At 37.0% G+C, this 25,806-nt stretch overlaps 1 protein-coding gene across 1 annotated transcript in view; it reads right to left on the bottom strand.

Annotated features, from left to right (window-relative positions):
• The window catches only part of LOC307122629 (retinal-specific phospholipid-transporting ATPase ABCA4-like), a 101,570-nt gene that overhangs the window by 57,825 nt on the left and 17,939 nt on the right, over positions 1-25,806 (bottom strand). The window contains exon 2 of the mRNA XM_079810741.1: positions 17,006-17,115. Coding sequence (XP_079666867.1) covers positions 17,006-17,071 — 66 coding nt within the window. The 5' untranslated portion in view covers positions 17,072-17,115. The remainder of the gene's footprint in view (positions 1-17,005; positions 17,116-25,806) is intronic.

Genomic DNA, 25,806 nt, shown 5'->3' with positions numbered 1-25,806 from the left:
GTAACATTTGTTGTACTTTTTGAACTATTAAAATAAATAAGATAAACAATATGGTTCGGCTAGATATGCTTTTCAGGTACGTCTAACATTAGTTTTCAGGTACAGAAATGTCTCAAGTGTAAAATAACATTGCATATTTGAGTGCATAAATTAAAGATGAATCCTATTAAACTTACAAAAGCTATTCAATCCGGATCGGATATGCGTCGTCTTTTTCGACTGTATAAAGTTCACTTAAGGCATATACAGACTATGTCTGCTAGGATACTCATCAAGATGGACATGTTGACATACGTTTTGTGTGAGTTTGTCCGTTCAAGAGCAAGACTTGAAAGAGAACTCAATATTTGCGCGCTGAGAGACGCGTGCGCGCTCTCGGATGATACATTATCAGATACAGATACATTTCCTCACAGCGCGCGCGGCTTCTCATTCGCGTCTTCTGGCACTAAACCCGGGTGACGACGGTGAAAACGACTGGTCATATTCAAACATACGGCAGCACTCGCATGCATTGAACAAAGTTTACAAAGAGAGAATTATTTGAAAAATATGAGGGGAAAAAAGGACGTTTACACGGCACCCCTGCTCTCGTCAGTTTTTGTTTCTTTATTTGATTGTCATAGGTCACTCTGTTTAATTTTCAAGTGGTTAAACAAATTCGCGGTGTTCCCTTGCGTTGCAGCCACTATATGCAGCAAATCTTGCACGTAACATGTTTTTGCTCGTCGTCTGATTCCTCGAAGCCAAACTGTTCCCAGACAACGGAGTTGGTTTTGCCTTTTTTGCTCACCAAACGCTGCTGTAACTGCCCTCCTTCTGCCATCTTTACTCGCGCCGAGTTTTTAAATTCCAGCGGATGATATGCACACGAGACTCACGAACTGGGTGAGAGAGATTGTGGCTTAATTCGGGAGGGGCGGATGAGCGCATGCGCGTTTCATTCAGAACGCAAGGCAAAATAATCGTTTTTTCTCGATTGTACTATTTTGGTGATCGTTGGGAGGCAAAATCGAAATCGAAATCGAAATTCGATTAATTGCACAGCCCTAGTCAAATGCAAGCTATTTCGCTGTGTATAAACATACAATATGCTTCAAATGTATACTCATATTTGAAAAGATTCTCTACTTTAACAACAAGATAAGGTAATGTAGCTGTTGTTGAACAAATAAAGAATACCAATCACAGCAGCAATCGTTCTCCCCTCCGCCATGTGTAAAGTTGTATGGCCCACCCATATAGGGAACTTGGGTATCAAAATTATCCCGAGCTTCCCAGTGGTAAATACAAATTGAGAGAGCATTCATGTCCAATTTTTAACTAGAAACTTACGATAATTATGATAGCATATAGAGACAGCATTCGACTGAAGCCACCAAAACATCAGATAATGAAGTTTAGAAGTTAATACAGGGCTGCATTTCCCAATAATGTTGTCTCTTAGCGTGCTACGAAGACTCTAAAGGTGTAACTTAACTAACTAAAGGTATACCATTTCTAGGCGTGTTCCCCAAACTATACCTTAGGAGGTTGCTTAAGGTATACTTTCTGAAGTGCCACGTTAGCAGGTGCTCTCTGTGGCAGCGGTGCTGAATTGGTTTATCAATGGCTCAAAAATCGATTATTCACTCTATGCAGGGGCTGTTTAACTGCATTATGTGAGGAAGCGGTGTTCTTTATTATAGAAGCCCTTCAGAAATAGTTGAAATTGCATTTATCAGGACTCATGAGATCTTATAAATATAATCCAAATTGCAAACTAAATCCAACAGTGGATATTTTATATAATTTTGAAATGATTGTGTGAACCCGCACTCTCTCATGCCCAAACGTATCATGCATCAACCCACTACTCTAACTGGCAGTATGCCATTTATATTATCATAATATATTTTGCCATGGTCTTCATTTACTCCACGAGCAGGGTTAATTGCCCGCATCACATTATTGGTGTAAATCACTAATTTCTGTTATTGGATGACCTACTCAATAAAAGCACCTTCTGACATGGTAGCCAGGGGACTAAAGTTTTTGTGCAAATTTTGTGAAATGGCTCCGCGGACGGCACCGTCTTTTATTTAGCACAACTATTCGCTGTATCACTGCCATAATTTGACCAAACTCCCCTCCACAATCATTCCCTTTAAATAGAATGGTTTGCCAGCTGATGTACCTTTGGATAGTATAATTAAAAAGCTAACAACCATCAGTGTAATAACAATTGTATTCTTTGCTTGAAAACACTTAAATTAGCAGAATTATATTCATATAGACTGTGATGTAAAGAAACAGTGGTGGCCACTTAGCTAAGAGACATACACACATATAGCTAAGAGTGGTCCAGACCAACCTTACGAAAGAATGACTTACAGAAGGTACTCTTAACTAAGATCGTTTCGGGAAACACGTATTAACGTTAAGATTAGGGGTGCACCGATCCGATATTAGGATCGGATATCGGCCGCGATACTGACAAAATAGCTGGATCGGGGATCGGAAAAATGAACAGATCCACAAGCCGATCCAGGTGTTTTTTTCCGTCGCAGCAGAACCGACGTCATTCGTCAGCTTCACGTGTGTCGCATGCTAGAAGAGACTCGGCTGTGTGGAGGAGATATTTCACGCTTGCCACGCGAACTAGATCGCAATGTCTGCAAAGTAACTTAAATGTTTCGAGGGGAGGTGGTATTACTGCAAAGTCAGGGTTTTTCCTGCATTGAACATTTTTTGACGGCCGCCAAAGCCTAATTTGATGAGTTATTGTGATTTACGAGCGATGTAGAACAGATGCTGCGCTTGTGACTGAGTGACAGAGAGACCGATCAGAGAATTCCTCCCCTGCGCACACTCTCTGGGTCTTCAAAATAATCAGCGTTAGCTCTCTCATATTTCACATATTAATCCAAATCAAAAGGTCGGAAGACCGAAACCATGTTGCACGTGACACATTCGGACAAATTTGTCCTTGAAATATCGCTGGTTGTGAATTGCGCTCAAAAAACATTGCCTCTTCTCTTACCAGCTGACATAAAGCATACTTTCAATAAACCTTTAAACCTTTTAAAGGTTTTCATGACCCTTTAAGAGTAATTGGCATTCTGCATCTGTGCACAAAAAAACAACACACAAGGTGACAGTCTTTAGACACAAGGAAGACGAGACCAACCACAATACACTGTACAAATAGATCAATAAAAATTCTATATGGAAATATTACAAAAGACATAATTGCTTACATCGCTTACATCAGAGGTGCCAGATCCTGTGAGATCTATATCTGCATGGTTCTGATTCCCTGATACGACACATTGTCCGAAATTGCCCCCTATTCCATTAAATAGGGCACTATTTTAGGGGACAGCCATTTGTAGTGGTGTCCAAAACCATAGTGCACTATGAATACACTCACATTCAATCGCATAATGCACCGCAATAACGAGTGTACAACTGATGTACGCTCAATGGCTAGAGAACACCCATAATGCACTGTGAGGATCATGCCGAATTAATTCCCGTGTTTGATGGCGCCCACAGCTGAATCGTCCATCCATCCATTTTCCAAACCACTGGTCCAATGTGGCTACCGTGTAATATATCATACAGGTATAAATTCCCTTTTAATTGATTATTAAATTATTTAATAAGGTTTATACATGCTTGTTTCCATGACAGAGATAAATCTTTTCACTAATACTGGAGCTGCTAGTTTGATACGTTTCCAATGATTATTAAACAGCAAGCTCAAACTAGTGTCCGAATTTCACTCACTCGTTTTCATTCACTCCTTCAAATGGGCTATATTAGAGGATGTAGGGAAAAGTGAATGAGTATGGGTGTAGGGGGCAATTTCGAACACAGCTATGAAGATCTCAATTAACTGGTTCAGTTGTGTTTGGTCAGGGTTGGAGCTGAACTTAGCAAGAATCTCCAGGAATAGGATTGTGCACCCCTGACTTACATTATCCGGTTACATTTTGAATGCTGAACATCCCATTACATGTAAGTTTGAAAGTTTGAATGGAGTCTGTAAATTAAGAGGTTCAAGTTGAACGAATTGCTAAAGAAAATGATGTTCAATATTTAGTTTGGATCAAACTCGACCCAGACTGTCTGAGGAATAACAATACAGTGCTGCATTGCAATTGACTGGTTTGCAAACTGTCAATTTGACCAAATAAATAGAATTCGTTTAAAAGAATCATTGTGTGAATCACTGCATCACCTGGGTTTAAGAACAGAGTGTGCGGGCACATATTTTCACATCCTTCACTAAGAGGAAAAAAATATATAATCCTTTCACATTTTTCCTGCCCTCCTCTTTTGTCCAGGGACTCAAGAGCAAAAATAGAGAGAGGAATACAACGATGAAAAATTGAGAGAGAGAGAGAGAGAGAGAGACCCTTCTACTTTATCTGAGATATGGTCACTCAATTAGCATCTGCTGGAGGATTTACCTCAGTTATCAAAGAGGAAATCCAGCCAAAATCCAGCTGAAGACGACAAGCTCTCTCTTTGTTAAGATGACCTGCTCATGAGCGTATACTGTAAGGGCTCATTGATTCTATTAACCCCTCTTGTACCACTTGATTGTCCCTTTTTCACCAGCAAGATGCCGGGTCTGGTGGCTTCCTGTGCATTTTGGGGGATTGGCTCCACACTGGTCTCTTAAACCTGTTTTTCTTGTAGTAGGAACCACCAACATTAGAGACCAAAAACTCGGTATGGAAAAACAAGCCCCCGGTTTCAAAGACAAGGCTTAAACCTAGTCCCAGACTGAAATGCATGTTTGAGCTGTTTTAACTGATGTGCAACTTGCACTGACTTAAAATATGTCCGTGCCATTGTTTTGTCTCGAGATGCACATGTTTTTTCTAGGGCACGTTTATAAAAGCTAATCCAAATTAAACCCTGCGGCTTGTGTCGACACATTGATGTCTTAAGACAAGAAACGATCGGTTTGTGAGTAGTTTCCGTGTACAGACCTCTCTTCCGGTGCGTGAGGTCTGTACACGAGCTGTTACCATTCACATGCATTATACGACTGACAGACTGCAATGGTTGGAGTCAAAAATCTTCATTTGTGTTCTACTGAAGAAACAGTCACCTATATCTTGGATGCCCTGGGGGTAGTCAGATAAACATCCAATTTTCATTTTTGGGTGAACTATCCCTTTAATCTAAGCCCTGTCTGTGAAACCAAGCCTAAAAATGTTAACTTTATGCAAACAAGCACATGCGATGTAGCAACTAACAGTGCGGGTGGAGATAAGTGAAGCACGTGATTTCTACAAAATGACTGGAAATTTGTAGTTTTATTCATGTCTTGATAATCATTCATCTTGTTCATGAACGATAATGTGTTTTTTTTGTGTTTTTTTTATATTTAAAAAATTCCACTTAATTTTTGTTATACACTTAGAAGAAAACAGAAAAAATACTGATAATTTTTTTGCTGTAGGACATATGAGCGTTTTCTTTACACATCACACAATGCAATGTGTAATTTATAATATGGGTAAAACATCTGAAAAAAATCAATACAAAAAGTTTCTTCATACTAACACAGTACATTGGGACCTATTTTTATGAATATTTTTTGTAATGTACTTAATATAATATTTAATGCAATTAAAGTATTTTTTAATCAAGAAAACAGCAAGTTAGTGTATAATGACATTACTATTTTTTCCAACAGTACGTCCAGTGATTAAAAAAACACCTGAACATGGCACATCCTCTGGTGCTGCTTGCGTGGCGGTCAAAAAAGTTTTGTTTTTTTTAAGGAAATGAATGTGTATTTACTTTGATAATGTTTATATATATATATATATTTGTATTTCTGGGGGGATTTTATGGTATTCAATTATATTTATGGAACATTTATGATCCATTTATTACCTGTTAATTACTATTTGAGCATGGACCTGAAAATGAAATTTCCAACTTAAACTGTCTTAAAAAGTCAGTTTATTGAATGCTTTGGTGCACAGACTTAAGTTTGGAAATTAACTTCCCATTCATTGGGATCATTGTGGTTATTTTTGACCGCAAACAGTACAAATGTAAAAAAACTTCAGGACCAATTAACCTTTTCAAATCATGTCCATGTCCACCATGTTGTGTGTGTGTGTGTAGTTTATGAGGACAAAAAATGTGTATAATGACATGGGTATTACAACGTAAACATGGTTTATGAGGTCACTTCATGTGTCCTTGTAAACCAAATGGCTTAAAAACATACTAAACAGTGTTTTGTTTTGTTTTGTTTTGTTTTTATTTAAAAAAAGCAGAACATTTTCTTTGATATAGTATTAGGGTTAGTGTATGGGAATAGAATATATGGTTTGTACAGTATAAAAACCATTATGACAATGGAGAGTAACCACATATTACCTGTAAACCACATATTCAAGAATGTGTGTGTTCACAGTGTGTATGTTCACATTGCCAAAACCTTAACCAAGTTTCATACCATTTCGATGAAGTAAAAAAAATTTTTTTTTTTAATTTTTCCGTTAAAAATGACTGAACAGCACCAGAGGGTTACTAATATTTTGTGACAGAGTGTTACGTTAAAATATTATTGGTTGTTTTGAATATACTGTATCAGTATCATTTCAATGCTGTTCTTGTAATATAGTAAAATAAGAGAAAAGGTCTCTCACATATTTAAGCAAGCCATCCTCTTTATAATGATTTTCAAGCAAATAAAGGGAGAATGAATGAATCACCAGTTGGCTCCCCGAATGATGTATTCATGGATTAAAATTTGCATACCTTTTATTGTAGGTTTAATGCATTTTTATGGCAATTATGTTGCATTTAGTTTGGATTTATATCGCAATATTGGAGAGCGATATCACAGCTCTGATTAAAGTGCTCTACAGCTGAACTGACTCCATGGACTCGGAAATGCAAATTCTGAACATTTATTTTCCATCAAGACTTTGATGTTGTGAAGTTTGGCTCGGGATCAGATGAAGTCTGAAGTTACTGTACGCAGTGATTTTTCTCTGACTGCCAGTCAACTGTGTGAGTCGATTTGAACGAGACCCAGAAAAAGAGTTTGGCAACATGACAAGACTCTCAACTAAATAATCTGTAAGATCTCTGTTTTTGCCAGAAAACGCATAATGGAAGACTGTTTGAACAAAAGCATGAAGTGTTCACTGCTGTAAACAGTAGCACAACACAGACATACAGATGTTATCTCTGTTCCTAAACTGAGTGAACTGCACTGCTGTCTACTGCTTACATAAACAGCTGCCTTCAAAAGCAGCATCTGACTGTCATTGAAGCCTCATAAATGACTTATTTGAAAAGTTCTTCATAGGCAGTGGCTCTTTAAATGACAGCTTTGTTTTTGTCACTGAAAATCTGAATGGTGTGAAAAAAATGGTGATACAGTCATTTTCTTGAAAAGTGAGCAGGGCAACACAACAAGCTATTGAGCATGAACAAGAAGTCTCTTATACTCACTGCATTTATTTGATCTAAAATACCGTAAACACAGTAATATTGTGAAATATTATTACAATTCCAAATAACTGTTTTCTATGTGAATATATTGTAAAATATAATTTATTCCTGTGATGCAAAGCTGAATTTTCAGCATCATTACTCCAGTCTTCAATGTCACACGATCCTTCAGATATCATTCTAATATGCTTATTTACAGCTCAAGAAACATTTATTATTAATATCAATGTTTTTGAAGATTCTTTGATGAATAGAAAGTTCAAAAGAACAGTATTTATTTGAAATAGAAATATTTTGTAACATTATAAATGTATTTACTGTCACTTTTGATTCATTTAATGTGTCATTGATGAATCAAAGTATTATCTTTTATTCTAGTTTGTTCCATGAAGGATTCAAAATGGTAGGTCTCCTTGAATGATTCATTAACAGCACCAGTCATTTGTTTGCATTTGTGCTGGTGTATGTTTGCGTGCAGCCCACAACTGAACAGAAATACTTGATTGAATAGCTATCCGATTATGAAAGGCTACATGTCAATGCCCTCCAAGGCACAATAAAAATGCAATCAAAGCAGCTGCACTTACAGGGTCATTTTACATGCAAACTGTCTGTGCTTCATCACTTCACTGTAGGAGAGCGTAATGTTCTTGGAAAATTCACCTGTTATGATTCATGCAATAATTTATATGGCTTCATAATGGCATGAGGGTGAAAAATTAATGACTGAATTTTTTGTCTTGGGTGAACTATCCAGATTTACATAGCTATTGTTTTCCTCTTCACCTCTCATCGTCTCACCTGCAGGCTCCATTAGTTTGAGCATGTCTCATTAGAAACTCATTAGACAGGTGAGCATGAAGACAGGTGAATCGTTAATGATATGGCTGTGGGGAATTGGCTAAAGGGATAGTTCACCCAAAAATTTGAATTCTGTCATCATTTACTATTAAGTCAATGACCAGAAAATCTGGTTGCCAAAATATCTTATTTTGTGTTCAACAGAAGAAAGTAACTCATACAGGTTTAGAATAACTTGTGGGTGAGTAAATGATGACCACATTTTTATTTCTGGGTGAACTCTCCCCGTAAGCTCACTAGTTTACATGCTAAATGTCCTAATAAGACTTTAAACCTCAGTGAACTCTTTTACCTAACACGTTCATATTTCTGCTTTTTCGACACATTAAGCACTTTGTTTTGACAGGCTGCTCTTCAATGCACATAGATGTCTCTCTATATGTCTGTCTCGCTCTTGTAATTGCAGATCAGACCATCAGAGAGACCATTAGAGCAGCACAAGTGCTCCAATGGAGGCCGTTTTCCAATCAAGTCTCCGCCCACCCGGAGAAGCTCACTGAGCGCCTGCTCTTGACATGAGTGAGGCCACTTAAATACCCGACAGTCTCCACAAAGTCAGTCAGTCTAAGTATACTCTGCTCAGAAATCAGCTCATCCAATCACATGCTCTCTTAAAATGGCCAATCCAGTGATGCACACTCTCCCAATGTCTGTTCAATATATATATATATATATATATATATATATATATATATATATATATATATATATATATATATATATATATATATATATATATATATATATATATATATATATATATATATATATATATATATATATATATATATATATATATATATATATATATATATATATATATACCATATTTCAAAGACAACATAAGTATTGGCAGATAATGTAATATGAATGACCACCAGTGTTGGGTAATGCATTAAAAGTAACATGAATTATGTAATCAGATTACCTTTTTTCAAGTAGCTAGTAAAGTAACGCATTACTTAAATAAGTTACTTAAATAAGTAACGTATTCAAATAAGTAATGCAAGTTACTTTGTTCCCCATTTATTCATTGACAACTCTCCTGTCCCCATGTTGAAAGAAATCAGGAGTACCCATACGGAAATGTAATATATATACATATTAGGGCTGAAACGATTAGTCGACATTGTTGACAAATTGTTGACAAATATCTTTGTTGTCGAGAAGTCGTTTGATCTCATATGACCTAATGTAAGGGCCTGCAATATCGTGATTTGACCGCTACGCCGCTGTAGCGCGAAGAAAACAGTCAAAACACAGCGTGAATGACGGAGTGCAAACTAATCTGAACTAGCAAGATGTGGGAAAGTTTCACAAAACTTCAAACTAAGGCTGCGTCTCAATCAGCTCCCTAGTTCAGTAGTCAGGGCACTTATCAGGGAGTTAGCCCACTGACTCTTGTCCTGATCAGTGCCCTGACTACTGAACCAGGAGCTGATTGAGACGTGCAAGGTGAAACTTTTCACAGGAGCACAACGTGCATGTTGGAGCACTTAAAGAGGAAACAACTTACTAACTAGCTGTAAATCTCTTTATTAGAGAATGCAATACTACTAATAATTGTAATAATATTAACAATAATAATATAATTACAGTAATGTGATGATTTATTTAGCATAGAATAAAGTTTGATCGAGCTTGGAGTCAGGACTGTTTTTATTATTATAACACTATTAGGTATTATAGTCTCATCACTTGCCTGTATTTTGTTCCATAATGCACGAAGACTTACATAAGGCGATGTTAGGAAGAATATCATGTCAGTTACTTTTTCATATTGTTAATTAAAAAGTGAATGAGAATCTGTCAGCTCAATTATCACGTAAGAGATTAATATTATGTCATTTTGTCTGCAATGTCATTTGCAGATTAATATTTTTACCATTCTTTGTGTCCTGAAGTAAATGTCCTCTTTTTCTGTTTCAGTTCTAAGAAAAGCAGTGTGCCTATTATTGTTTTACAAATGAAGCTCTTAATACTGCTGCCAAGAGATGTTTACATTCAAACATCTATTTTTTATTTATTTTTTGTCTGTAATGCAGCTAATTTTTGAGTTCTGAGAACTTGGCTCAACGTTAATTAAAACAACCATTTCAAAAGCTTATGTCAATGACAATAATCGATGATTAGTCGATTAATCGTTCTAATAATTGTTAGATTAATCGATTATTAAAATAATCATTTGTTGCAGCCCTAGTACATATATGTCCCTATATCCAAGTAGTGATGTCATATATTTTTCATATAAGGCAATACATTATTAGCACACACAGTGTGTGTATAGTCTATAATGTATAGTCTGTGTGAATTGCTTTGTGTGGTGTTTGGATCCTAGCATTTCATTCTAGTTTGGTTTTGGTTCAGGCTTCGGACATTAATGCTCCATGTGTTTTCCCCCCGTTGTGAGCATACAGTATGAGCATTCGCTTGGTTTCGTGTGAGCAAGTAGCTTTGCTTGGGCAATACACACTCTTTTTGTCTCTTTCGATGTGTTTGTTTGTTTAGCACACGGCTTGTGCTCATCATCAGCCGCGCACTTTCATGTTTTGTTCTGTGTAGCATGAAGGGGTTTGTTTGTGTTTTGTTTGTTTATTTTTGAAGTCTAATAAAAAGCCTATTAACCTCTGCATCCTTGAGTCCTTCTTCATCCCTTGCCTCTCCTGACAATAAGCAACATTACAAATATTTTATATTTTAAATTTCATTTGCTTTATACATAAAATATATACAAAGACTCTATGACATTTATCAGTTGCATATTAGTGACAGTAAATTGTCACATATATAATTTGAACATATATAATATATGGGGCCCCACTTTATATTAGGTGGCCTTAACTACTATGTACTTACATAAAAAAAATAAGTACAATGTACTTACTGTGTTCAAAATGTATTGCAAAATACCTTTGCTGATATTGAGGTGGGATACGGGTAGGGTTAGGGACAGGTGTGGGGGTATGGGTAAGTTTAAGGGTAGGGTTAGGTGTAAGGGAAGGGTCAACTGTGTAATTACAAATGTAACTACAGAAATTAATTACAGATGTAATTACATGCAGGTATTTTTTTTAAATGTAAGTACAATGTAAAAACATGTATGTACACAATAAGTGCATTGTATCAAATTATTAATTAAAATGTTAGTACATAGTAGTTAAGGCCACCTAATATAAAGTGGGTCCATATATGGAAAATAGTTATATGTCAATATATGGAATTGTTCTAATTTCTAATAGGTTTCATAAATGTTTTTACTTTATATGAGCAAATATTGCATATATTGATATTTCATAAGTGCACATATATTACATTTCCATATGGGTAGGCTAAAGTGCAGAGGTGTTGTGTGTGCAGTGTAAATATAATGGTTATCGTAGGTTATTGTATTGTAGTTAATCTCACTTTATAGAGGGTATGTGCGTGACGTCACCGGTGGCCGGAGTGACTGTGGTTGCGCCCAATGAGTGGCAGCAAGACTAGCGGCAGCATTGGTAAAACACACAAAACACATCTAAAACGGGAAAGAGCTTTGAGATTGACTGTATAATAAGAAACAAACTGCATCCACTGTTTCCTTAACGGTTATTTGGGACGCTGAATAAGGTTATCTTTCCCTCACAACACACTTCTTTAGTGACATTGTTGATTTTGTGGTCTAAAAACAAAATGACAACGCTGCCGACGGCTACCGTAACCAAACAAAGCTTGTTGATGGCACTGTGCGCACACTGTGATGGTGAGGTAGGTTATTTAATTGATTTTAAGTGTAATTTTTAAGTGTAATTTTCAGTGAAACTTGACATGTTGGGCTGCTCAAACAAACGATAAATTAATAAATGGGTAATTTCTGCACATTAAACACTCTCAAAATTGTACCTTGGCCATCACTGGTGTGGTACCCTTAAGGGTAAATTTTTTTTACCTCTAAGTAGAGGAAAACAATGGTATAATTGTACCCTAAGGACCAATTGTGTACCTTTAAAAGGTACAGTTATATGTTTTGTTCCCCAAGGAACAAAATTGTACCTCAACTGTACCTTTTTTCTGAGGGTGAGCTGAGATGATTTAACATCCAAAAAGTACACAAATCACTTATAAATAACAAGAGGGACAAGCGATTGTACACAGATTTGAATATAAGATTGATCATGTAATTGGAACATTATTTTGTGCATTATATGCTCTGCTTGACCACCGCTATCTAATAAATAACTTTACACCACTTGTTTTATGCTACCCACCACAGGCATGTTTATTGCTGGCATTACCATAGCAGATGAACTGAACACACCCGATAATCATTAGTGTGTGTGTGTGATTTCACTCTCTCTCTCTCATCTTCTGAGTTTCCTGTCTTTGAGAAAGTGACATTCCTCATCAATCATTTTCTCCAGAGGAGCTCTGAAATGTGACAGTCAGTGCTGTGCTGCTGTTCCTCCAGGTGATGAATAATCCCAAGCGTGTGTCTAGCAGCTTTTGTGAAGGTGAGATTGTTTTTCACTCTCTAAAGACCAATGAAATCTGCTTGTTTTTACGCACACCTGTTCCAGGTCAGGAAGAGCCTCCTCTTTCTCCAAAAACAACAGTTTGTGTTTCTTTTTTTTTTTTCACCAACATTTTGTTGGTGTTTCTTTAATGGGGACTTTTATGTCCCTCGGCTTGATTGAACAGATTTCAAGGTTTTTTGGGGGTTTTTTTTTGTTTTTTTTGCTGTCGTTGTTATATGAAAGTCATATTAAAACTGTATTAGAAACTTTTTACCGTGCCTTCATCATTTTATTTTGGCTACTTTTTAAATACCTTCTAAAGGAGTCATGAACTGGCTTTTAAAAAAAGAAATGTATACTGTTGTCTGAGGTCAACTTATGACATTAGTGTGGTTTTTACATTCAAAAACATCATAATGAATAAGTAATAGCCTAGGCTATTTTCTACCCTGGTTTTGAGGCTCTCTCCTGGAACGCTCGGTTTTTATGGGCGTGCAGAAGACTTGGAAGTAAATGCCCACGGCTAGGATTGGATAAGATTTGCATATTTAATGAGCTTCAGCTCCCCTTTCAGTACATGTGGGAATTGTTTTGAAAGCGTGTGGGAAAACGGCAACAGGAATGAATCGCCCACAGGTCTTGCAAAATATCTTTATCAAACAAACACAACGATTTATCTCTCATCCACCTGCGATTGATTGGAATGTTATTTTTTGGCCACCCGATCGGTGGATATAACCAGCGAAGAGGTGCGAACCGTACACACACACACAGACGCGCGCGCACAAGCGAGTGAACAACGCACATCAAGAAAGGAATGTTATTTCACTATTTAAGATAGCCCGTTGGCAGGCCGGGATTACGTTTGGTAGCCAGTCTGGAAAACACATAGCCCTGGGACGTTGGGCTTTGCGAGCCCTGGTCCATACATGTCGGAGTCTGATCCCGAATCGCAATGAACCAATAACACCACAAATAAAGGATGCTTCAGCCTTTGACAGCGTGTTAAGGTATGTTCAGTTAGAAACTTACACATAATCAATAGATATCAAACGATCTGTAACAATGCAATACAATCACATATAAAAAAAAAATGTTACTCACATTAGTGTGTTGCTTCATTCATTAATGTAATCTCATCCTGTCTGCAAATCCAGTCTCTTGTTTACAAATGAATACGTGGTGAAATTAAGGAACAAACGCGCAATGTCTTCCCCACATGAGCTGGATATTCATTAAAAATAAAGTTCATCCATGCATTCATAATATTGGAATCCGAATTAAGGATCTCAGGCACGAGTCAGTGGGCGGGCGTGGCAACAGAATCATGCGTTGTTCTTTTTCCGTTGAGGCGGTGTTTCACCACACGATGATGTCAAGGTGTGGCATATTCTGAGATCGATTGTTTTCTGGGCCTGGTGTCAATATAAGCTTTTCTTTGACTAACAAGGAAATTTTCAGCTCTGAAACTTACAGGATATGCTTATTTTACCATGACCTTTTATATATCAAAAGCTCAAGGAAAAGTTGATTTCTCAATTCATCACCCCTTTAAAGATGTATTAGTTTTACCCTTGTTCCACACCCTTTCAATCTTAAAATAGGAAAATTCATCATAGAAATATTAATTATGTGTAAAACTATAAAACTGTGATAATTAAAAAAAGCTGTATAAACATAACCCATTTAAAGGGCAGTGTTTGAATTATACCAAAGCTTCAGAGGGGCCTAATATTTGGAAGAAAGTGGGTAAAAATTAGGGCTGAACGATACATCGAATTTTCATCGTCATCGCGATATGAACTCGCGCAATGAACACATCGCGACAGACAGCCTGAGACGATGAATAAGGGAAAACAGTTTATTACATGCGCCAATCTGAGTAACGTATTCTGAATACTTGGATTCCTTCCACATTGAATTGCATTTTATAAGTGTAGGAATGTAGCCATCAAATCCTGCTTACTAAACATATATTATCAAATATTTAGCTGACGTCAAACGGGGCCAACGGCTCTAGTAAATCAGCGCATAGGAGAATGTAAAGTTGCACGTCAACTAAGCAGAAGCACCAGCGGTGGTCGGCCAAAACACTTTTTTTTTTTTTTTTGTGAAGCTGTTTTACGTGAATATTATGACACGAGTGAAGCACAAAGCTTTATTTACAAAATAAATAATATTAAATGTTCGCAATTAAATGTTACATCACAGCCATGGAAACATATGGATTCATGCCGAACGAGAGAGGAAGCTTTGTGTGGTGAGCCAAATTTAGCCTAAGTTTAATTGCTTGCGTTTTGCTATCTGGTCACACGATTTTCCACGAATTTAACAATAGACTTACTCCATTTTATTCTACTGGACAGGAAATCTCTTATTTATTTTCCCAAATCCTCATTTACGTCTCTGACAGGGGATTAAACGTTTCTTCCTTGTTTGATTTATTTAGGAGTAGGCTATATTCGCATCATTTACTGTGGTAAAGTAGAAAACGGAGTAGGACAGATACATTTTACTTCAAACTTTACTTTATTGTGCTTGCTAATAGACTTGGTCAAGATTTTGTGTAGAGCGCATTTCATACACGCCGGAGATTTTTAGTTTCGCTTTCTCTCACAGCGCATAATCAAACAAAACCTAAGTTCTTGACCCAGCGGAAGATAATTTCGTTCTTCACATTTTACTACAAGCAGCCGATCAGTTTTGGAACATCAGGAGAAAACATGAAGATATTAGAAAACAATGCTTCTTTCCTGCTCGTGTCATCCTTTTCAGCGCAAAGAGGTATGACGCACGTCTATGGGGAAATATAAACAAAACATTTTCTTTAACTAATATTTAACTTATAGGTATTATTTATATTTCGATTATTTACAGATATTTATTTAAATGTTTTACAGACTGTGGTATGTTGTTTCCCTGACGGAAGTAGGCCTACTAAAATAAACACGCATGTTTGAGCTTTAGATTTTTTATTTTCAAAATGTAGGTATTTAATTGAGGTATATATATGTATATATACACACACCTCAATCTCAATTAAATAGCCTACATTTTGAAAATAAAAAATATAAACGAATAATATATTTAACGAATATATGATGAATTTATATATATAATATAGGCTATATAAATAATATAGGTGTGCGTGCGTGCGTGTGTAGCCGCCACCCTAACCACCGCGCCACTGCACAGATACACTGCAGTGTTATATTTCGTTCTCCCTTCTCTTTTTTTAATATGAAATGCTGTTTGAATATACAAGATAGAAACTCTTTATTGCCCTGGCTCTGTTGTTCTGGCTCCATCTCTACCTCTAGCTCCCGCTGCTCCTCTTCCGACTCCATTGTGACTGATAACGCAAACTGTGCATTTTTTCGTTTTCATTTTAGGGCTTCTCAGAAATGCATTGAGTTGCCTTAATTTATTTAGAGAGTAAATAAACTCATGAAACAGAGAATTATCGTTAATGTTATCCATTGATTTCAACAATGTAACTATTCTAAATATCAACTATTTAAATTATAACTGTAACGGAATACAGTTACTCATAATATGTATTCTGAATACGTGATGCCACTACGTGTAGGCTATTCCGTTACTGCCCAACACTGAACACGACCTATTAAAGCACTAAGACATGGGAACAGTATAGCTAACATTCACATTTGAATATTTATCGCAAGTCATATCGTCATCGCAATATTAAACAATGTTATCGTACATCGCAGCTTTACCTCATATCGTGCAGCCCTAGTAAAAATAGTGCTTTTATTCTATTTATTTTATTTTGTTTATTTTATTTTATTTATTTTATATTTACTGTAATGGGAAACCATCCCAAAAGTAAAATTACTTTTAAGTTGAATTTAATTTGTATTATTATTTGTTTATTTGTATTATATTAAAATTGGCTTTACTGACTAAAAAAGGCCAGCTCTCCAGGTAGTTGTAACTTCATCACTACTGAAGTAAATGACAAAGATATACAAAGATATACAAAGATATACAGAATGCATACTAAAGAAAACATCTGCAAAAAATATTGATAGTTTAGAGATTTTTAACAATGACTGACATTAGATGCAAAGCAAAGTAAGTATTGCAATGGCCATTGTGTCCAAACCAGTTTCATGCTGTGCTCCCAAAATAAAGTGTTTATGTGTGTGTACCTTCTGTCTTTTCCGTAGAGTAAAGTTCTTCCACAGTAACAATCTGAGTTGTGTCAGGAGACTCATTATCAGCAGTTGACACGTTGCTATGGGAATATGAACTGTTACTCCTGTGGAGAGGGGAAAAAAAGGATATTTATTATCGACAGACAGTTAATTAACTAAACACAAAACTAATCTTGGTCTTTGGTGCATATAAACTTCAGTTCCTGCACAGGAGCCAATATAGTAAAACTAGTATTGCGACTTTTTTATTTATTTATTTTTTTGAATCGGAAGTGAAACTGTTTCAGTTCCAGGTCCAATCTTATTTTAGTTTGTCAAGGAGAATAATGTCTAACAACCACCAACAGTCATCCTGATGGGAAAACCATAATCACATCATGCAGTTTGAGTGGGTGTGTGATCAATAAGTGGAGTTTCTCATTACACTGAGCCATTCTGGTATCAGATTCGCATCAACATTGTTGAATTCAGATGTGCCCAGTAGCAGCTATCAGACCCCACACTCCGATTTCCATTAGCACCCACAAATAGATGATGTGCAATGCAACAGTTTTTGTTTTCTCAGTGTTTTTTTTTTCTTCATAAAGACGTACAATTCCCTCCTCATGTCCACATAAAATACTGTTTCCAGGCTTTCAGTAAATGTCTGTTAGTTAGCGTTCTCCTAAAAGTTGACTAAATAAACTTTCTGATACAGTACATATTTGTACATACTCCTTGGGTTTGACATTTCATTTGGTAACTTTAGGCAGTTTTGATTTATATGTTGTTTAATTTTTGATGATCGCATCAGATTACATGTGTTCTATTGCTCGTTTCTGCTTCTTCTTTGCTTGTTTTTGGATCCGGAGATTCTGTGCTATTTCAGAAGATTCATAATAGCGCCCCCTGCCATATAACAGTGAAAACATTGCCGGAAAATTCTGATAAAGAGTTATAGGTGCTGTATGTAATGACTGTACTAAAGCAGAAAAATAATATAATATGTTTGTATAAAAGTTCAAATACTTGTTTCTCCGAAAAACTGTGTGATCCCACCCACTACCAATCTAGCCAATAGTATTTTGGCACCCTGGGTTGCCAGCTGGTGGAAACACAGTGTATTGCAGCAATACAAGCCAGAAAACGGCTTGTCGCTTTCCATTGTCAATTGCGCTCATTCCTGTTGCATGTCCTCAATCTGGCAACCCGCATAAGCATCGAGTCCGAGGAGGAGGGAGTTGAGGGAAACAACTCTTTCCGACATTTAGAATTTGGACTGCAGTACCCATTTCAATCACTAGCTGTCAAACGTCTGCCCGTTTGACTGACATGTAACGCAAAACTGTTCGTTTTGTTCCGCGTCATGTTTAGGAGCATGAAAATGTAAAGTCGATGTCCCTGCAATAACAGACCGGCATGCATCTATAAATTATTCATTCATAAACGTTGTTCAAATTTACTGCAACAATGGATCCGCAAACTTCACATAATACAGCTTTTGAAAATCCAGCGTTTAGTTGATCTTGGTAAGCGCTCATTGTCACAATTGTAAACACAACGACGTTCTTGTTCCACGAGGGAGTTTAGGGTCACGGCATTTGTCTCCAGGCGGACCATTAAAGAACGCAACACACGTCTCGTGGACATCCTGTAGAATTCAACCAATCAGATGAGGACTTCTAAACTCCTGAAGTATTTCCAGATAAGCGTGCCATATGCATCAGACGTTCAGCCAACGGACAGTGGGCGTGACATCTGAGGCTAAAACTATGCCATGCTCTTTCAGTTCAAATAAAATGGACTAAAACTAATGAATATGAAGTGACACAATTTTGAATGTCTAAAGGACATTTTAGTCAAAAGACTAAATCTATAGCCAAATAAAAAAACTGTAAAATGTGACACTGTGCTCAATTTCCACAGGACAGTAACCCATATGGTATGTGCTGGTTTTGATGTCCTTTCAAAAAAGGAATATGTGCAGATGTATACAGGAAACCCTCTGGGATTAGTGTTCACACAAAAACTCTCACCCTACCAAAACAAAAATCAGTTACAGATTCACACTCCACAGTCTCTACATCTTCACGCCACAGTCACGTTCCTCAGTCACCCTAACAAGCCTTCGCCGCATTAAACTGGAAAAAGTCATTTAAATCAACAGAGAAGCGGTTATCTACCTTCTAACACCCTGAAGAGCTCTTTACAGAACAGGTGTGTGTGTGTGTGTGTGTGTGTGTGTGTGTGTGTGTGTGTGTGTGTGTGTGTGTGTGTGTGTGTGTGTGTGTGTGTGTGTGTGTGTGTGTGTGTGTGTGTGTGTGTGTGTGTGTGTGTGTGTGTGTGTGTGTGTGTGTGTGTGTGTGTGTGTGTGTGTGTGTGTGTGTGTGTGTGTGTGTGTGTGTGTGTGTGTACCAGGGGACCTGAGTGTCTTTAGCAAAGCAGAAGAATAAATCTGACTCTGAGGGAGTTTTAATTGGTACTAGTGGGAAAGGTGGGTGTCAGGGTCACCTATGCTTCTCTGGAAATGAGCACATCATCCTCAAACATACACTCTTCCAGGAAGACACTTTTATAGATAAGAGAGAGTTCAGTAGAGTTCATGACTCTAGTTAGGAGGAGCTTTAATTTTCTTTGTTACATAAAATAGTACATCATAAACGGCACACTGCATACTAAATCAGAACTTTGGTCTAGTCATACTTATCTGATCTCACTGGTCTGGTCTTAATCGTCTGACTTCAAATTCAAATTTATTTATAAATCACATTTAAGAAAAATTACTAGTGTTTACCAAAGTGTTGTACAACACAGTAAAACAAACAAACACATATGATAAAAAAATAAAAAAATAAAAAACACATGACAGCTCTCATACTGAGTTAAACATCATGGAATAAAAATAATTATTCCAAAGTTTCAGGGCTGCAACCATTAAAGCACAGTCTCCCCTGCTTTTTAACGTTGCTCTTGGAACAACCAAAAGCAAATGGTTGGCAGACCCGAGTACTCTTGACGGGGCAGGTGGTTGTATAAAATCAGGAGCTAGCCTGTAAAAAATAAAAAAAAATTGGAGCTAGCCCACTTAAAGATTTAAACACAAGCACTACAATCTTAAAATCAATCCTAAAATAAACCAGAAGCCAATGAAGGGAGGCCAATATGGGTGTATAGGCCAATGTATCTTGTTTCACGGTGAAAATGTTACAATCAAAAGGTGTGTGGTCGGCGGACAAATCTTAATGTGTGCATTCAGAGGATTATACTGGTCTGACCTCAATGGTCTGATCTCATTATTGTGGTCTCACTAGTCTGATCTCAAAATCCCTTTAGAAACCCTGTCTCCTCCCCAAAATAACCATATATAGAACTTACAATGCTTAAACATGAATAGAGAAATTAACCAAATTAAATTAATTTATATCACTCAAATAAAACTGAAAGTGTATTGTACTTAATATAAAACAGTTAAGTGCTAACTCAATATCTGATTATATTAAGCTGAACTTAAACTGAATGAGTGCAGCAGAGTTCTAGTTCCCAGCATGCTTTAGATCAAACTGCATAAGCAGAATACAGGTTAGGGAGAGATGTGTTTAAGGTTTAATCTTCTGTTATGGGATTTATATGGGGTTTATGTTATGTTGCAATTTTGAAGGTTATTGTGGTTAACAGTAGAGCCTGTGTTTAGGTCGATGATAGACTACATGTGTAGTACAAAATTACAAAGTTTGACTTAATCTTGGAGTTAGTTAAATGATTGCCTCAAATTTTTTTAGGTTCTGACAACAGGGTTTACAGTAGGGATGCACCGAATCTAGGATTCGGGTTCGGCCGAAAATTGGGCTTTTTGACGGGGTTCGGTTTCTGCCGAACCAAACCCTAGGCTTGCACCAGTGCTGGTCGAACGTAATGACGCTGCCGTTGAAAGTGAAAATTAAACTCATGAACAGAAAACGTGGCAGTACTTTAAGTCAAAAGAAGGCGATTCAAGTCGAGCTACATGTTCAATTTGCATTACCGATTTGTCTCGTGGTGGCAATTGGACCCTAAACAACAGTCGCTGTTAAAACATTTGCGTATGAAACATCCCAAAGAATACGAGTTGTGCATGAAGGAATCTACAGACAGCAACCAAAATGTATTTTATTTTGACCGTGCAAACAGCCGCATAAAGATCAGATAAAATATAAATAAAAAGAATAAAATAAATAGGCCTTCACTAAATATTTTTCACTTAAATAATGACAAAATTAAGATGACAAAATAAAAATACACTGAATCCGTTTGAAGCTTTGAAGAACCGGAATCATTTTTTTTTTTTTTTTTTAAATGTCAAATAAAAATAGCAGGCCTAGAGTACCTCAATCCACACCTTGTATGTTTTTTTTTTTAAGTAACATGTCTAAGTGATGTGGGTTAGTCTGGAGAGCAGCCTGTTGACAGTTAAACCCGCAGCAGAAAACAACCTAGCAAATCCTTCTGTCTCCGCAGCACGCGCGCCTCCTGCGCTGTCCGTTGTGCTGTTCTTTGCTTTCCACAAACACAACATTTAAACCGTTTAACTGATAGTATTAATCGGTCAAAGTTCTTACTTTCGGTTAACGGTTAAATGGTCAATAGCATCCCTACACTGCTGTGGACTAGTGGTGAAACGGATCACAAAACTAACGGTTCGGATCACACTACGGATCATGAGTCACGGATCGGATCATTTTTCTGACAATTTTCATTTGCTTTCCATTTATTACATTAAAACTTTTGGTGTTAACATAACCTATATGGTTTATAGGTTAAAGGGTTAGTTCACCCAAAAATGAAAATTCTGTCATTAATTACTTATCCTCATGTCGTTCGACACCCGTAAGACCTCCGTTGATCTTCGGAACACAAATTAAGATATTTTAGTTGAAATCTGATGGCTCTGAAAGGCCTCCATTGGCACAATGCACGGTTCACTCTCAAGACCCTTAAAAGGTACTAAAGACGTCGTTACAAAGTCCATCACACTACAGTGGTTCTAAAATAACTTTATGAATCGGCGAGAATAGTTTTTGTGCGCAAAAAAACCCTTAATAACGACTTATATAGTGATGACGATTTCAAAACACGGCCTCATGAAGCTTCGAAGCGTTATGAATCCGTGAGTCGATTGAGCAGTTTGGATCGCCAAATGTCAGCAGTTTGGCGGTTTGACACGCGATCCGAATCATGATTCGACTCACTGATTCATAATGCTTCGAAGCTTCATGAGGCCGTGTTTTGAAATCGTGAACACATGTGTTTCTCTGAAACTCAGCATCGAGTTTAAAGGAACGAGATCACTTAAAAAGCAATATCGGCAGAAAAACTGTCTTTTAGTCTGCGATCACTAAACAATTCAGATTAATCCACAAGTTTAAAAAAATGCGCAATAAATTTGCGGGTCATGTGCGTGCCGAACCGTGGGTCAACTGCGATCCGTTACACCCCTACTGTGGACGTTGTTTACTTCATTAATGTGTTTACTGTGATAATGGACTGAGGATGGCGGTAGGATTTGGTATTCGGTTTCGGATTCGGCCGAATCTTAACCAGTGGATTCGGTATTCGGCCGAAACCCAAAAATCTAGATTCGGTGCATCCCTAGTTTACAGTGTATTTGTACTATTCATATTGTCATCTGTATATTATTTCCATATGCATATTCCCATCCACCTTACCGTGTTTAAGCATTCTAGACTCTGTAAATGCTGTTTATGTCGTCACATTACATGTATAGGTCTTGTTTGCCCATAAAGTAAAAATGTTGGTTGAATTAAAAAACAATTTAAATGACGCAGATTGTTTATTGTGGGCAGGTCAAGAAAAGTTATGCAAGATCTGTCTGCCCTTATGGAATACATCTAAGTTAATTAGCTATTTGTCTTTTCCAAAGTGACTTACAGTACAATTATTATGGGGACAGTCCCACTGGAGCAACCTGAGGTTAAGTGCCTCGATCAAGGACACAATGGCGGCAGGGGAACTTGGTTACTCTCCAGGTCATGAATCGTCCTTCCAGGATTTGAATCCACAACCTTTTGGGTTACTAGCCTAGATCTTTAACCATTAGACAGATAACTTACTCTTGCTCTTCAAAGGTCATACTCCTTCTGTTAGGGTGCATATTCAGTTGTCAGAACAATTACTCCTCTTCATGTGACACATTGTCCTTTGGCGAAGGACATTTCCATTTCTAGAGTGCGTCTCCTGTTAGGGGAATATATATATATATATATATATATATATATATATATATATATATATATATTTCTTTTCAGAGGACGTATCATTTTCTCTACGGAATAAATTCTTCAGGGGACATGTTCTGCTTTAAAGTTCCCAGACGGGAAATAGTTTCATGTTTAATTTCACACTACACTTTCATTTAACAAGACTACAAATTTGTTCATTGAAACGCCAGGCTGCCTGGAAGAACAAGTGCACAATGTCTCTCCAGCTTCAATTTTTAAACAATTCTCCTTGAACACCTTGGAGAAAAATGGCAACATCTATGAAAACCATCGATATTATGTCATTTTAGAATATGGATTGCCTACTAAAGTGAGGGCAACCATTTTCTGTTTGTGACCCATTAGGAGGTTACAATGTTTCTATGGCCGCACTGGCTCTGTCTTTCTCTAGTAATTGTCTCTAGTTACAGTAAATATTTCATCAGGCATCAGCCAGAACATTGTGCAGGAAAAATGACCAACACAGGAACCTTGTATGAAATATGCAGGGAGTAATTTCCTATTTATGAATCACTGTCTGTCATTGCTTTTCCATTCCATCTCAACCACAGAATTTATTTCTGTGAGAAATGGGGCTTTGCACACACACACACACACACACACTTCTCTCTAATTTCAGAGGCCAATTACCCAAAAACGCACAAGTGGAAGGTGTATGAATGCGTCGTAGTAAAAAGGTCAGAGCAAATTGAGGCCGTTATGGGATCGGCAGCATTTGCATACAACGAAAAGCCAGCAATATATTTTTCAGAGATTAAAATGTGGATGGGATAATAAAGTGTCTCTCCAGGAAAGTTCTTTGCAAATGTATATATTGCGGACATTAAACAGCATGGGAAAAAAAATGTGTATGATGACTTTGCTATACAGAAAAGAGTGTAAATGGAAGTAACACCAACTAACTCCATAAATACACTGTAAAAATGTTTGTAATTTGTACAGAAAAATACTGTAAAATGCTACAGTAGAATCATATTAATTGTTCAACTGTAAGTTACCTTACCATATCCAATGGGTGCGTCTCAATCAGCTCCCTAGTTCAGTAGTCAGGGCACTGATCAGGACATAAGTCAATGGGCTGGCTCCCTAATCAGTGCCCTGACTACTGAACTAGGGAGCTGATCTTTGATCTTTGATTTTTGCAAGTAAAACCTTACCATGTAATTAAGTGAAAAACAGTAAAATGACATCACATTTTATATAAAAAGTTTTTTTTTTCTCATTTTTGTTATCAGTAATGTAAATTAAGTTACGTTACATTTTCTGTTATTTAGATCATGTTTATTGCATTATTTTAGAGTCACGTAAGACCCTGATGGTGTTTTGTCTTTGTGTAAATGACACTGTACATCATTCATATATATATATATATATATATATATATATATATATATATATATATATATATATATATATATAATATAAATATTGGCCATATTTTATGAACAGGCCACTTATGATGAAGTATGATGCAAATAAAAAATGTGATTTTAGTACACTGTAAAAAAAGTTTTACAAGAAAAATCTTATTTAAAGGTCCCATGGCATGGCATTTTTCTATTATTATATAATGTTTCCTGAGGTGTACTTATATTGTTAGTATGATTTTTACATAAAAAATGACATAATTTAGGAATAAAAGGCATTTTTTCTATACTGTTATTACTCCTCTGGCTGAATGCCCTGTTTCAAGGGCATTCAGGGCATTCTGCTGTGAGACTTCAGTGAAAACACCTACTGTTGTGATTGGCTGACATCTTTGCATTTGAAATGAGTGTTAGATTATGTTACGGAGGGGGCGTGGTTTAGCGAGGCACTGCACGCACTGGAGAGAGAGAGAGACTGACTGGGCACTTGTGAACCAGAGACGGAGAGCTGGAGGAAGTTTTATTGTACTGAGTTGTTGAGAGAAATCACTGATCACAGATCAGGTATTAATGAACACTGTTACTCACTGTTTGTCGCGGTGCTGTCGAATCCATTTCGTAAAGTCTGTTTGTAAAGCCTGTGCTGACATAAACTGAAGCCATTTTCTCTGAATGCTCTGGGCGGGCAAACAGAGGAAGGGGGGGTAACCTTTCCTGGTATGACGACATAACAGGCAAGATTTCAGATCGGCTCGTCTGAGCTCTCATTTACACAAAGGCAGAGAAAGACAGCCAGAACTCGATTTACACCCATCAAAATTTCTAGCCACTTGGGGACCATATACAGGCTAGGGGAACTCTTATTAATGTAAAAAAAAACTCATAAAATGAAAGTTTCATGCCATGGGACCTTTCATTTCACGTTTAATGTGTTGCTTGCCATTTCTTTGTAACGATTTGTGAAACGTACTTGTAATTTCTGAGTGAAATTTGTTTAAAAGTAATTCCTACAACTTTTCCCCCCAGCATAGTTCACGTAGATAAGTATACTAACATTAGATGACTTCATGAAAAATGCGGTTATTGTCATGCGTTGCTGCAGTGACGCGCACAATTCCAAAGAATATAACAAAAACAGTCTTTAATCCAATAATCCAGAACCGGAATACACAGA

The sequence above is a fragment of the Gobio gobio genome (assembly GCF_949357685.1).
Source record: "Gobio gobio genome assembly, chromosome: 2".
Classification (NCBI taxonomy): Eukaryota; Metazoa; Chordata; class Actinopteri; order Cypriniformes; family Gobionidae; genus Gobio; species Gobio gobio.
The sequence above is the reverse complement of the archived record's forward strand: the minus strand, read 5'-3'. Positions and strand labels throughout refer to the sequence as shown.